At 51.3% G+C, this 15024-nt stretch overlaps 5 protein-coding genes across 5 annotated transcripts; 1 reads left to right on the top strand and 4 right to left on the bottom strand.

Moving 5' to 3' along the window:
- Positions 1–526: 526 nt before the first annotated feature.
- On the top strand, positions 527–1288 carry A1O1_02285 (uncharacterized protein; the record flags this gene model as incomplete). The annotated part of the gene is made up of 1 exon (XM_007723196.1): positions 527–1288. The coding sequence occupies one exon, from the start codon at positions 527–529 to the stop codon at positions 1286–1288; it is 762 nt and encodes a 253-aa protein (XP_007721386.1).
- Positions 1289–1990: 702 nt separating this feature from the next.
- On the bottom strand, positions 1991–3972 carry A1O1_02284 (uncharacterized protein; the record flags this gene model as incomplete). Its single annotated transcript, XM_007723195.1, has 3 exons — positions 1991–3315; positions 3519–3707; positions 3951–3972. 3 exons carry the CDS (start codon positions 3970–3972, stop codon positions 1991–1993), a joined length of 1536 nt encoding a protein of 511 aa, XP_007721385.1.
- Positions 3973–6218: 2246 nt separating this feature from the next.
- Positions 6219–8285, bottom strand: A1O1_02283 (uncharacterized protein; the record flags this gene model as incomplete). Its single annotated transcript, XM_007723194.1, has 1 exon — positions 6219–8285. The coding sequence occupies one exon, from the start codon at positions 8283–8285 to the stop codon at positions 6219–6221; it is 2067 nt and encodes a 688-aa protein (XP_007721384.1).
- A 2396-nt stretch (positions 8286–10681) lies between these two features.
- Positions 10682–11299, bottom strand: A1O1_02282 (uncharacterized protein; the record flags this gene model as incomplete). Its single annotated transcript, XM_007723193.1, has 1 exon — positions 10682–11299. The coding sequence occupies one exon, from the start codon at positions 11297–11299 to the stop codon at positions 10682–10684; it is 618 nt and encodes a 205-aa protein (XP_007721383.1).
- A 1126-nt stretch (positions 11300–12425) lies between these two features.
- On the bottom strand, positions 12426–13521 carry A1O1_02281 (uncharacterized protein; the record flags this gene model as incomplete). The annotated part of the gene is made up of 3 exons (XM_007723192.1): positions 12426–12461; positions 12517–12987; positions 13078–13521. 3 exons carry the CDS (start codon positions 13519–13521, stop codon positions 12426–12428), a joined length of 951 nt encoding a protein of 316 aa, XP_007721382.1.
- Positions 13522–15024: the final 1503 nt, after the last annotated feature.

Below are 15024 nucleotides of genomic sequence, written 5' to 3'. Positions count from 1 at the left end.
GATGATATCAGAAGAGGTTCGATTTGACGACAGCAGCTTGGAATAAGCATAAAGGGAATAGCCGAGGCTGCCTAGCCAACAACAGCTAATAACAGTCACTAAGCCAGATTGGGGATACGTGAAATGAATAGTACGGGGGAGCACTTGCAAGCACTGCGGGGTTTCGCCTACTGACACCAAAGATGGACTTCAAGTAGAATACAGCCATAAGCGAGCACATCGTATACACAGAAACAGATGAAGTATGTGCCTGTTTATGGCAGAATTGCCACAGCCAGCAGTACGAGTCCTGTATACCGCGGTTGAAAGTGGTTTCATACAATGGAAATAAAGTTATGATTAAGATATGAACACTAATGATATATATCTATATCTACACTAAGTAGGTGTTTCTAGCTAGACTGCGGGAAAGTGAGCCGAGCAGAACTTCCCTCCACCGCAAAGCCCATGATGATGTTGAGAATACCATCGACGACTGCTGGTAAAGCTATAATCAGGAATACCTTACTCACGACGTAATCATGAAATGTCTAAAGGCCAGCCACATCCTCAACCTCAACGGTCGCCCAAAACATCAAACCAGCTTCCCAAGAATTGGCCCCGAGAGATCAGCTACTTGACATCGATACATATTCCACAGCCGCTGTCAAGCTCCCTTCTGCATATACAAGTGAACCCTCCCACTGGTTCCAACGCCGGCGATAGATTTGATTCTATCTCTTCGCTTCCCATCATCGAGTCTCGAGCCACTGTATCACCAAACCCACTCGTGCGCATTACACCCATCACTTCAGCCTCGCACCCTGCAAACGGCCAATACGGCCTATTCGCTGCCCGCGCACTCCCGCCGTCGACCTTCATCATCCTTTACCTGGGAACGTTGCACAGATCGTGCAATTCGCCAGCAGCAGAGGAAGCCAATGCATCCTCTTCTTCAGCTACCTCCTCTTCGATCACAGGCTCAACCGCGGACTCAAGCTACGCCACATCAGACTACGACCTCAGCCTCGACCGGGACCTAGGGCTCGCCATCGACGCCTCGAAATGTGGCAATGAGGCCCGCTTTATCAACGATTACCGCGGCATCCGACCTGCTGGGCCTAACGCCGAGTTTCGCGACTGTCTAGTTCAAGTGGGCCCAGCACCGGGCAGGCTTGAAAGGCGCATTGGGGTGTTTGTACTAAGTCCAGGCAAGGCTGGGGGCGCTAGAGCCAAGGGCATCGCGAAAGGCGAGGAGATAGTGGTTAGTTATGGCAAGGGCTTCTGGAATGCCAGAAAGGATGGTTGAACTGTGACCTGGAGTGAGCTTGCACGGATTTATGAACCAACAAACGACATGCAGCGTTGGACCGAGCCAGCATCCGTTTGCCAGAGTTGCTGGCAAGAGGGGGGCAAAAAGCAATGAATCGTCCACTTGGAAATGTCCCTGAAATCTCCCGGTAGGGATCGAAGCAGATCTATTCCATACACTCACAAGCAGAAGACGTGGAGGGCTGGACTCTCCATGGACAGACTCTGTCAGCTGCTCATCGTTCCGGCTACTTGGAGCTCCGCGCTCCGAGCTTGATTCAAGCACCGTATGCCAACCCAGACGTCCGATCCGGAAGCATATCTTGACTTACTCCATGGTCAACGCCCGAACACGCGTGTCCATTCGTTCCTGCTTATGACTTGTGAAACGAGACTCGAAGTCAGTGAGAAAGGAGTCAACAACATTGCCGATGTGAAATGTTCTATTTACGCCTCATTGAAAGGAATATCTATATCTGTCAACTTCACGCCGTCACCATCACCTCTAGGTGCTGGCCACATCCACGTCCAGGACCACGCCATGCAACATCAATCGTCTCAGTCTCTCAGCCCAGCTGCCCAAACGCCTCAACGCTACCCGAAAGACAATGACAGCGGGATCTAGCCCACGCACTGGCGAGTCATCACGCCTCAACTGCCAAACCTCAAACCTCAAACATCAGCTCCCACTCGTCGTAAATCATATCACCCTCCGTCGGACCCGGACCTTGGCTCCCATGGGCGGCACATGATTCGGTCCAGCCCAATAACACTCAGGCCTGACACCTCTACCATTTGCATTGCCGATCCAGTCATCACTACCCTCCCTTCCAACATCCTTCCCCTCCGTGACCATCTGTATATCATATCGCATAACCAGATACGCAATCAGCAACTTCAACTCATTCGCAGCGAAGAAGCGACCGGGACATGCATGCCGGCCGTGCCCGAACCCCAGGTATGTCGGCGAAGTGGCGATGAACTGAAGATGCGCCTGGTCGAGATATACTCTGGCGGCATCTTTCTCCTTTTCTCTCTCTGCAACTTGATCTTCCTCGTGGTCGGTATTGACTGTCTTTGTATTCTTGATGCAGTCATTACTCTTTCGCTCGCTACCATTTCCCCCTTCCCCTGCGTCCTCTTCCCCACTTCGGCGCCCAATATTCTCCTTCAACTCGACGAACCTGAACGGCTTGTAAGTTCCTGCTCTCGAATAGAGATTCTCATCGTTGTGCAATCCCCAACTATGCACAGCGACCATACTACCCTCAGGCAAATGCGTGCCGTCAGGCGTGGTAACGCCGCCTGGAGAAATCACTTTATGGTTAATTCCCACGCCGATGATACTGGCTCGGCGTGAACTTTCGCGGAGTGCTGAGTCGAGATAATGCATTTTGGTCAGGGACGATCTTGACCACATTTTCGTCACGTTTGAGGGATCTTTCACATTCGGATTCGACGTTGATTCTGTATCCATCGTCTGAATAGCCTCTGCACGCAGTTTATCCACCACACCCTCGTCGAGCGGCGCAGACAGGATATCCAGGATCACATTCGTGCCAATGAAGCTGGTTGTATGCACGGCGGCGAAATTGGTATGCAACAGTCTGGCGCAGATGATCGCGGGGTCCGTTTCGTCTGGAGATAGCGACGCAGAGTGGGCTTTCCTTTTCGATGTCGACTTCGTCAAAGAGCGCGTCAAGAGCCATTGAAGAAAGTCGTTTTTCTGTGCTGCAGCCCGATCTGCGACTTGGCCACCAGTCTGGCTCAAAGGGGTGGTGGTTGTCTTTTCCACGTCACTCACGGCTACGATGTCCGTCTCCTTGCCGCGCTGGAGGTCTTGTCGGCGGACGATCTCGGGCGTCAAAATCTTCGTGTAAGCACGAGCATGCCTCCGATTCGGATAAGTGATGATCGGGGCCACCAGAGGCCGAATTGTCCCAGGGAAAAGCCGCAATAGGGTGGCTGATAGAGCGATGTCCTCTGCGAATCCGACGGCATTGTGGATATATGCTTCATCGCGGCCTGAAGAGAAACCCCTCTGGGTCAGCTTGAATGAAGATTTCAAGGATTAGTGGCACGAGAGCAGGGAGGACCAGTTGTTGTTCAGGCAAATGGTGGCATTTAAAGGAGTGATAAGTTTCCCGGCTTGAACGTAACCGTAAAGACTCATGCATGTTTGTTTATACATAAACATTTTGAAAAGAGGCATGGCAAGGGAGACTCACAAAACGGCAATCCCACGAAAACGCGATTACTTGTTCTCGCGATGATCTTCGTGATGGACTCGAACAGCGTCACTTCTTTCAAGGCCTGGGTATCGGTGCCCCAGATCTCGTCAACGGCAGCACACAACTCGTCACATACTTCCGGTGTCACGTTGAAGACTTGTCGAGTGAGCTCGGATTTGACCACGTCTGATTAGTGTCAGTGTCAGTGTCAGTGTCAGTGTCATGTCCAAATATCAGCCACAGTTTATGCAAATGATTTTCATATCTCGCACGGGAAAGTCCGGTGTAAAGAGTTCCACCGATAAATGCTTACAAGGCATTTGAACAAACTTGAATGCATACACATCACGATGATATGTGAATAGACACCTGCCTACATTCCTTCCTCATGGAACATGGATATCAGCTATGGGAAAGCGGGTGACATACCGAAATGAACAGTCGGATCCATGATCTCCGGTCGCGGAAAGGTATATTTCGTCTGGAGAATGTGCTTATGTGCTCCATTGACGCTGAGCACATGTTCTGGCTGGGAGATGAGCCAAGGGATGGACGACGGTGAGAGGAGGACGACGTCTCCGTCGAGTGTGGCGAGGACGCAGGGTAGGTCGTGGACAGCATACTGTGTGCATAAAAGAGGACCGAGGTTAGTTGGTTCATCTGTGAGTAGCCACTTGATTGAAATTTTGAAGACTTGAAGAGAAACTGGGGCAGCCTTGATTCTTTTTCCAAGTCATGTCCTGCACACGGCATCACCGAAAGAGCAGACCAACACCCGTGAAAACGAAAGAAGATTGACCATTCAGAAGCCACGGAAGTGATATTGCATAAGGCTTGTGTCCCCCAAGGAGCTGACGTTCCCTCATCGAAAAGCAACACTGGGGGGCATAACAGAGTTACATTTGAGAATGAACAAAGACAGTCGGGGAGTGATTTTTTCATACATGATCATATGCCAACTTCAAGGCCTGTTCATAATTGACCATATTCCACAGTCGGGCCCGAGTGTTTGGGAAGAACCACGCCTTGTCGTTTCTTCCCACCCATGGCAGATTTCCCAGCGGGGAGGATGGCTTGTGTCTTGTCCATCGGTAGAAAATGCGATAGACCAGGAAAAGCAGGAGAGACAGAACAAGTAGACTGGCTGGTTGGCTGTCCTGGATCCTTGAAATGGTAGTGGTAACGGTGGTAGTGCTCGCGTTGAGCAAAGCCATCGTTTTCTGGCAGGGGACAACCTGTGCCGCCCCCGTGCTCTCCCGCCAGACCTGATCTGATGTCAAAGTGCTTGACAACTCGTCCCTAGTTGGGCTTGTCCTGGTTGCTGGTTTCGCTGGAGGGAATATGGTGGTATCGATGTGTTCTGGTTACACAGCAGAATCACTCCGGGATAGCCCTGTACGATATTCCAGCAGACTGCCACAACGCACTTCCAGGATGCAAGTTCGGAGATGACAAGAGGAGGGAGGGATCACGACATAGTCACCTGCAGTCAACCTGTCACCGTCCGTGTCAGTGTCAAAAGTATCAGGTTTGATAGTGACCATGCTTTCTCAAGACAAATCCAACCAATGAAGAGGCGCCACACCTCGCAGACACTGGCCGATTGATTGCATCTTCCCATGTCCATGCAGTACATCTCCACACACCATCTCGAGGTTCTGATTTCAGTAACTGGTTCGATTAGAAGTGGATCTTGATATGGATGGAAACAAGGCGCATTAGATAGATTCCTAAGCGATTTCCGAATTCAGCATCGGGTAGGCGTTCGCAGTGAAAACGACATCATGCACCAATAGGCGGTAGCCGTCCTGAATATATTGACCTACTGGTGTGGTAGTGGGCTACCTCGACACTCTTCAGTCTCACCAACGGCTCTTTTGCTGCATAAATGTATTTTTGGTCTATCTCACAATTGAGGTAGGAAGTCCGAGGGGCTTCCTCATGCTGATACCGACGCTTTCGACTCCGTTTGAGAACCCAGCTAAGGAAGCATGAGTGACCGGTAAATCTGGCTCTCTCCTGGGGACCTCACAATAAACGCCCAGTTTGAGAACTGTGCTAGAAGCAGAGTACAACTCGGTGACCACCTTAGGGTTCTGTAGTGACACAAATATCGCCACCTGCTGCAAACACTGTCAGAGTCGTGACTGGGACACTGTTGGGGACTGCCCATTTCCTCATGAGCTGGCTGCACTGCGTGCCAGCAAGTGTCCGCCGCCGCCATCTGAAGCCATACATCAGCTCTTGGGGTGAAATAAAACAACAGAATACTTCGTTCCCTCATCACACATGCCCATATGAGTGTCCCAGTGCAGACAACCAGGGCTTGATGGCCCCGATGACTTCATTTTGCACACACGGAGCCATTGCATAGTCCCACGATGGGACACCTTCCAGGTCCGGTGTAGTCCTATTATCTCAAGGCGCTCTCCTGATAACATAACTGGGCCAATTTTCGACGAAGTGACTGTAGCAAATTTGTTCTCGGTGATCTAGACAAACAAAGGTTCGCCCGTCTGCAACATATTCTGGCTGGTCCTTCGGTGGAAAAGAGTGCCCGTCCAAGAGTCGATGGGTTGCCCAGAAGGCAAGCCCGCTCAGAGTGGACCACTGGAACATTATCATCATGATCCCAGGGGATCAAAAGGTATATCAGTGCACAACTTCTGCACACTTGCAATTGGGGAGCCTCCAATCCTATCGTAGCCATCTCAACAAGGCTTGCGTGAGTAGTTTTCTGTCCACCGGCTTGGCCACGTAATCATTCATACCCTCCGCAAGATATGCTTCTTCATCTCCTTTTAAGGCATTGGCCGTCATGGCAATGATCGGTATTGAATGACCAAGTCGTCGAATTTCCTTTGTGGCGGTCACCCCGTCCATCACAGGCATGCTTATGTCCATGAGAATCAGGCTGTATGTCAAGGGCTTTTGCTTTACTAGTTGTAATCCTTCTTTACCATCACCTGCAACATCCACCTTTTCAAACCCAAACGCCCTTAATAGCCGAACCATGATTGTTTGGTTGATGGCATTGTCTTCGACTAAAAGTATTGTTCTGGCTTGGGCCAGCTGCTTCAGGTCGGTGTCGGGCGAATTAGTGACGGGGAGCGCCGAAGGCATGGCATCAAGTTTGTTCAGTTTGAGCGTGAAATAGAAAATACTACCGTGCCGTTCGGGGTTTGACCCGAATCCAATGGTGCCGCCCATCAATTCGACCAGGCTCTTGCAAATGGACAACCCTAGTCCGGTGCCCTTGTACCGTTTCGTCGAGAACTTATCGAGCTGGGTGAACGGGGTGAATAGGACATGTTCTGACTCCAACGGCACTCCTATGCCGGTGTCGATAACTTCTGTCCGGATGTCATAGGATGATTCGTCCTCTTCGGTAAGGATGACTTTGATCCGGACATAACCGTGGTCCGTAAATTTGATGGCATTTGACACCAGGTTCTGCAAGATCTGGCGGTAACGAAGCGCGTCGCCCTGGGCAAAATGAGGCAGACGAGGATCCACTTCGACCTCCAGTTTTAGATCATTGTTCGATCCTACCTTGAAACATCTCCGCACAGCGGCGACGATCTCGGATATATTGAGCACGTCCTTGCTGATGGAGAAAGAGCCGGAGCTTAGCTTGGAATAATCCAGAATGTCGTTGATGACCTGCAGCAGAATGGCACCGGATTCATCAATGATGTCGGTAAGCTCTTTTTGCTCCTTGCTAAGGCCAGTGTCCGTGAGAAGGGAGAGGGCGGACAACATGCCGTGCATGGGAGTGCGGATTTCATGGCTCATATTGGCAAGGAAGTCGGACTTCAACTTCGAAGCTTCTTCGTAAGCAGCAATGAGACGGGCTTCTGCTGCTTTGCGTTCGGTGAGGTCCCTGGTGATCTTGCTGAAACCAGTAAGCTCACCATCCCGGTAGACAGGCGTTATGATGACGTTGGCCCAAAACCGAGAGCCATCCTTACGGACTCGCCATCCTTCGTCCTCCACTTTGCCATCGCGTAGAGCCAGTTCAAGCTCTTTCTGCGGCTTCCGGGCTTTTCGATCCTCCTCGCTGTAGAACGTAGAGAAGTGTCGGCCAACTATTTCGTCGTGGGTATATTGCTTGAGGAGCATGGCCCCGGTATTCCATGTCGCTATACAGCCGTTGGGATCGAGCATGAAGATGGCATAGTCGCGAAGGGTGCTGACCAGGATCCGGTACGTTTCGGCCGAGGACAATTGGGTGGAGTAACTTGTGGTCTTCTGCACGTCTTCAGTCACGTCTTGAGCTTCTACAACAATGTAAAGGAGCTCGTCCATGTCGTATATAGGCAGGACTCGGAGACGCCAGAACCCGGGGAGTGAAGTCCCTGCGGTCGCCTCAGATCTCTGTTCCCTGCGGGTCGAAACTGCATCATCAATAAGTTTTGCGGTCGTCGCGTGCGTCACTGGCATCAGCAAGTGGTCGAGCTCATCAGTAAAACGGCGACCGCGACACTGCTCCAGATCGAGCTTGCAGAGCTTTTGAGCCGAATTCGAAATCGAGAGTATTCGTAAATCCTTATCGAGGACGGCAGTCGGAGATGGCGAGAGAGCAAAGATTCGCTCCATTCCCGAGGAACTTTTGCATACGGAGGCCGAGACTGGGCTAAGCGGTGGACTAGGATGATCGGACGGTATGGGCTTCTGGAGTGACACTGCAAGGCAAGCCTCGGCGGGTCCTGCCCCTACTGTGTCTTTGGGTTCGTCAACCGCAATGCGTTTTCGGGACTTCATATTGCGCGTGAGTGACTGTTCGTGTGGGGAGAGAAAGAGATGGGGCATTTTCAATCGTGGGGGTCCGAGATGAAGGCATGAGAAGGTACAGCGGTCGGCTAGAGTGATACTCGGGACGAGGGCATAATATTCGGTTCTCTACTCACCAACAATGGATGCCAAAAGGACGGTGCCCAATTGGCTATCAGTTCAAGCAAGGGCTGCATGGACGGCAGGACATGTCGAAACCACGACTCATGGATTCTGGCGGTGAAAATCGTGCGTGTAATGCTCCGCGAGGGAGGATCCCGAGGGGATTGGGAGAATGACCGAGATCCAGACCGGAAAGGCACTCCCAAGAACCACAAGCGATCCAGGGCGGGCCACGGGGAGGATCTGGCCGTGATCCTACTTGAGGGAGGAGATTCTCGCTGAGTTCGCTGCGTCCGATCGCGAGGATCAAACTCCAGACACACCTCGTCGGATGCAACTCTGGGTCACTGCAGCAAGCCTCGGGTCGTGAAGGCGTCTGCCAAAGAGACGTGTTGTCGGGATAACCGTGTGGCCAAACGAGCTCTTCAAGAATTTCAATTTGGACTTTGCTGCCAAATAGGAAACCCCAAGTAAATCTGTGCAACACTCGACCAACCCAACCAGCAGTCAGGAGTCGAACCCCGGTAGGGAATGTAAGAGTCGTTTGTTGTGACTGGGTTGTTGCAGGTTTGACCACTCGACGTGCTGAGGTGCAAAACGACAAGGGTACTTGACACCGCCGCAGGCAACTAGTGAAAAGCCTCCTTGAGACAAATGCGATGCGCAGGAACGGGCCTGAGGGATGCGTCGGGAGGTTGGAAAATATGCGCGATGGACTGGGCACCTGGGAACTGGCAGGCGTTGGCTACCTGATGTTTGCACAGGACTCGGAGGATAACGAAAGATTGAGAGGCGGTTAGCGAATGAATGATAATAACCAGACTTTAGGAGGATGTAAGAAAATGTACGCTGCGAGTTGTGTTCCGTGTAGGATGTTAAGCGGGAGAATCTCAACGGATATTCTGGTCCGTGAACGTTCTACTAGTATTTCGTAGCAGTTGATGCAGCCATACGTAATGGCAGATTTCCAAGTTGATTAGGGTCCGAGAGACGAAAGTGAGGGTGGTGGAGGCGAGGGATTGGAGAGAAAGTTACTCTCCTCGTCTCCATACAAGAGAAGTAGCACAGTATGGATACAGCGGACAGTGCACAAAACTTGGGCGATGGGGGCACGGAGGCCGCCACGGACGTCATTTGTCACGGGATAGAGGCTGAAGAGTGCGAGGAGGGCGAGGAGGGAGAGCGAGAGATGATAGAAGTAATGGATCGTAGCCACAAACCTGGCTGTTATGGAGAACTCGAACTTGAATGGGAGCAGATTAGAAACCAACAAAGTGGCTTGTGTTGGGATGGTGGATATGGAGTGGACTAATCTTCTTCTACTAGTTTTATCACAAGTATCACAAGTGCCACAGTACTTCTCCTCCTACTCGACACTACTGTGTACTACCGGGGGATCCATCCGAAAGACTCGACCGAAGTCGGGCATGTGCCTACACCGTACCTAGGACCTATCTAGGACCTACCTACCTATGGTAGACAGCCACGGATACAGAACCTACGTTCACCGAGTCCAACACCTCGCGAGGTCCATTTGTATAAGATACAAGACAACCTACAGTTCTGCAGCTGCGTCCTGTGCCACGAACCGGCCCTCTCCCATCTCCGAACCAGAACCTGCCGTGATAACCGAATGCGCGAGAGCCCGTCGGTTTGCTTGCGTCGTCCTCTACGCTCGGCTCCCCCGAACGCACTTCTCCCGATTCACGCATGTAGACATCGAAAGCGACACAGCAGTCCTCAAGCCGATGCAGCAGGGACTGGCCTGGCTAGGGTCGGGCTTCCGCACCTGCGGTCTGGTCGCACAACGTCTACGCATCCTTGGACAAGATGCAATAAGAGACAAACGGAATGCGCTTGAATTGCTTAAGCGAGCTATGACTTGACAAGTCATATGTGTGTACATGATTGCCATGCAGCGACCGCCGTACGCTTGCAGGTTTGCTCTAGTTTCTCCAGAATGTTCATACAGGGCAGGTGTGGAAAGCATCTGAATTGCTGCAGTAAAGGGCTGCCTTCTGCACAAGTTGTGTTGTTTTTAAGACCTCTACTCGATGTCCTGCGCGAGATCCTCTAGCAGTCCGCAGTGCAGTCTGTCGGCATGGACGAACCTGCAACTGACTCGATGAGAATCTCGAATAGCCTTGAAATATGCCCACCGCCATCCACACGTCTTAGCTCCATTTGGAGCCTTCACACTGTTAGGCCATGCCGAGGAGCTGATCCCTAGGCGCTGTTCCTCTCCAACGAACTTCTTTCCAGGCTCAAAGACTCAATCGATCTAAACTGCGTACCCTCCTCCCAGTCCCCCCAGTGACCAGGCCCAGTTTGTAGAATGTCTCTTCGCCGGCGGCGTTCCGGCCACCGATGTACCATTTTTCTGGCCCCAGAGCATCGATGAACCCTCCAGAAGAGTTTGAACTGTCGCTGCCCCTGCGTTGCCGTCCTCGGGTCATCGGCGTCGATGCCCCTGGTGGTGACATTGACATATTGGTGTTGGTGTGGCTTGAATGTGGGTGCGAAAGAGGCCCGCCTGGTGAACTTGTTCCTGGTGATCTTGAAAGCGGGCTTGCATATCTATGTGAACTAGGGTTTGCGGAGAAAGGTAGAGGGGCGGTTGAGGTATTGGGCTTGGTAGGTGAGGTGAGGGAGGCGTGTTGTTGCTGTGGAGTTGTGGATGTTTCTGCGGCTGACCTGGCTGCGATTGACCTGGTGCCGGACGAGGTCACTGTTGCGTTGGTTGTCGAGACATGTGCGCTGGCCACGAGTGAACCTTGAGACACGGCATCGTACGCTGTGCTGGACTTCGCTTGAAACGTAGGATTGGTACGGGCCCGGAAAGCAGAGAAGAAGTTGGCGAAGAAGGGGCGGTTGGTAGGCATGATATGCGTGAAGTGGATGTGTATGAGCGTCTTGCGATGTGAGGAGAGACAGCGATGACCTAAACTGTCAAGATATGTTGATGATAGGTTCTGTTATGCAGTGAACGACCGCCGTCCACGGCAAGTTGTGTGTAATAACAGGAGCAGCCGCTCCCTTCCGCGTATCGTCCCAGTCGAGCCCTAGTATATCCTTTTGTGCAGCCAGACCATTGATAAGTATTTGATGAAGTCTTGCAGCAAGACTGAACGGTGTCCACGGTGATTCCCTAATCGTGCCGCAAACACATTCAATGACAGTATCGCCAGTTCTTTGTACCGTATAGTAGCCGGTGGAGGAGATGAATTTGGGCCGGGAGCGGGTCTGCGTCTGGTGCAGGAATAGTCTGATGGGTATCGGCGGCTGGTCTATGAGGTTATGCTAAGGCGGTGGAAAACTGGCGGCGGTATGGAGTATTCACAAGAGACGATTTGCCATGCCTCATCTATCACAACTCGAACGACAGCGGCAGAGGAGGAGTGGGAGGGTGTTCGCAAGTTAAGTCGTCACTCTTACATCGGGCGATGATGGAGAAAACCGGGAGTTTCGAAGCGATGACAAGCGCAGGTGCGGAAGCGAACTTCCCTTTGGCCTGGGGAAGTTAATAGGTGAGATTTTGCCGAGGGGGCCGGGAAGGTCACAATAATAATGGGTGTGGCGGTGTCAACGTAACAATAGCTGAAGCTACAGATTCACTGGCGCCAATCAACAACTTGAGATATTTCATCAAAGCAACGGCCCAACAAAGGCCTGTGTCTGTGTACTTGTTCGCCCGGGCTTGCATAGCATTGATTGACTCGCTCTTCGAAAAACTCAACTACAACAACACGCCTTTCTCATCAGAGTTCCCCCTTGCATTCATGGTCATCTCAAGTACAGTAGTTGGAATCCTCTTGAACCATGCAAGCATCCCACGTTGCGCTGCAAAATAGACCTGTCTGTCATGAAGACATCGTCTAGTTGTCCGGAATTCGTGCAAGCGAGTGTGTGGCTATCGTCTAGCTCACGACCTTGACTTCTGTCTACACTTCATGCTGCTCTGTTCATAGCATCGTACAAGGTAGACACCTGTGACTGCAACCCGTGCACTCAATCGTCATCTTCGTCCCCAGTGAACTCGAGTATCTAGGACAAGTTAGGCTTGCGCTTGAGATAGAATTGAGATGGAGATGCGGCTCACCAGATTGTTCCAATTGCCACCACAGGAAGTAACGGAGCTTGGTCCCATATTTTCAAATCCAAGGCTTCTGTAAAATGGTACCAAGTCATGGTGGGCGAGAAGGGCTATCCGCTCAGCAATTTTGGAGTCTCTCATGCGCTGGATATACGACTTCATCAGAACAGTACCTAGTCCCATCTTCTGGAACTCGGGAGCCACTGCGAGTGAATGGACGCAGATGGTTCCACCGATGTCTTGATGGCCGATAGCTTCTTCGTCGGTTTTGTCTGGCAGAGAAGATCTACGCGCTCTCCAATTTGGAGGAATTCCCATGGAGGCTTCGGTCACACTGGGGGCCGGACTTCTGGTTGCCACAATATGTGCCATCAGCCTTCGTCGAGGGGGAGACGACATTTTCTGGGCCTCTGCTTTGGTAGGCTGAGTGAACAAACCCAAACTCAGTTCGGGGCATCGGGTGAGCCGGTATTGAAACTGAAGAGAACAGTTAACACAGTATCCAAGAGTAATAGAGAGACAGGCTAGTAAATAAAATGGCACAGGAAACATTAAAGAGGGCCGTACCTTCTCCCGACTTGCCCTCTGTTCGGGCGGAAACGCCTCTTCCTCAACAGCAAAGCATTGGTCAACATTGGATACCGACAAGACTTGGTTCTCGGGATGGAGCGAATCCCACTTGTGAGTCGAGCCTCGTCGGCGATTGCCTAGGCGGCCAGTGAGCATGCTCAACAAGGGGTGGTTGGCGATAGGGTCCTGATCGTCTTCTGAATCCTCCTCGGATTCCACAACATCATCAGCGTCTTCTAGATTATTGCCGTACCTCTGCAGCTCTAGGGGGCCAGGTGAAGTGGTTTGCGCGTTGTGGTCACTTTCTGGCATGTCGACGTCGGCGTTGGCGTCGGCGTGCTGAATGTCGATGAAGCCATCTTCGTCTTGTGACGACTGACCTCTTTCGGATCTGTCCTTGGCAGGGCTCCTAAGATCGGTTGGCTGGTTTGATTGGCTCATGCTGTCTGCTTCCGCCTGGTCATTAACGGTCAATGGCAACAAGCGAGGCGAACAGGGTTCTTTATGGGAGCGAGTGTGAGGTCGCACAAAGTTGGCGTCTGTTGGCAAGCTTGAAGGATTTTCTTAGTTCGTTGTAGATGCAGAGGACGTTCACCCTAATGGGTTGACGTTGCGTTATTTGCGATGCGACAGGTAGAGGGAAAAACTCGTGAGGGCGAACAAGGGTCTGGAAGCTAATTGCGCAGAACAAGAATGGAGGCAAGAACAGTCTATGGCGGTAGACAATAGCCTTAATCTTAACGAAAAGACGTACGGTCCACGTTGGTTTTCTGAAAAACTGAAGAGGTGAGGACAGTAGATTTTGTGACTTTGAAAACTGCAAGTCGCACACGGGTAAGTCGCTCAGGTACCTACGTAGTACCTTATTTTACATCGGGTCTACTAAACCCCGAATCTGTGTGTTACTTCGAACTGATTGATCTTTACCTGGAGAGAGTACCTTAAAGTCAATTTCCCAGGTAAGGCTCAGCGGCTAAGGGGCCTCTAAGGCAACTGAAAATGAATGGCAGCTTTCGCCTGCCCCCAGTAGGCAGTGCTTGATCTGCAGGAACATTCCGTTACTGCGTACTACTACTACAGGTACCTAAAGGTATCTCTGTGGGAGCGCTCCTTAGGGACCCTAGGCTTTGGAAGCCTCCTAAGCATCCCAAGCCTCATTATTATGGTGCTCAATGACCTCAGTCTGTGAAGGGTTCTGCAATTGCAGTACATTGCATACCTCCACAGTCGAACAACCCATCTTGCTACCTATCAATAATGCCACATTGTCTGGTAGCAAGAAAGATAGCAGAACATGGTCAAAGAATGGCGCTTCGATTGCTTCCTGCATTGGGCCCTTAATCCCAGAGCGGTGACAAAAGTAAGGCACCAAGGTAATGCATCTGAGATCTTCAGAAGTGAAATGCGGACAAGGATACAGTATTTTATGCGTAAGTAAAGTTTGGTGCCACTGTCCACCTAAAAAGACCGATAATGGACCCTGAGATTGGTGGCCAGGGGCTAGTAGGGTGGCTAATAAGGCTCTTGTGCGGCGGGCGGCGAGGCTGCGTATTTAGGGTGCAGTGTGGACTATTGGTAGGCACCTTAAAACTATAGGGTACTAATGTAGCGCGTCATCGCCATATGCCTGAACAATGAACGTGTTTCCATCACCGTCTATTGATGAGAAATCATTCTTGAATGCTGTGTCAGTGTATGTTCCATCTCTCTCTCATATCCTCATCAACACACCTTCAGCACTGTTCCAAATCCAACATATTGACGAGAAACGCCTTTCTTGTATCCCAACTCCATTCTAAGCCAAGAATCATGTATGTACACTCTCGGCCCATGTGCAGATCGAGCCATTGAATGTTCCTAAACTAACACAAGCTAGGCGCATCTCAATATCGATCGTCGTCTCTGATATAGACCTCGAGTCCGACTTCATCAGCCTCGATGTTG

The sequence above is a fragment of the Capronia coronata genome (assembly GCF_000585585.1).
Source record: "Capronia coronata CBS 617.96 chromosome Unknown acBCG-supercont1.2, whole genome shotgun sequence".
NCBI lineage: Eukaryota > Fungi > Ascomycota > Eurotiomycetes > Chaetothyriales > Herpotrichiellaceae > Capronia > Capronia coronata.
Note: the sequence above shows the minus strand (reverse complement) of the source record. Positions and strands in the feature narration are given on the sequence as shown.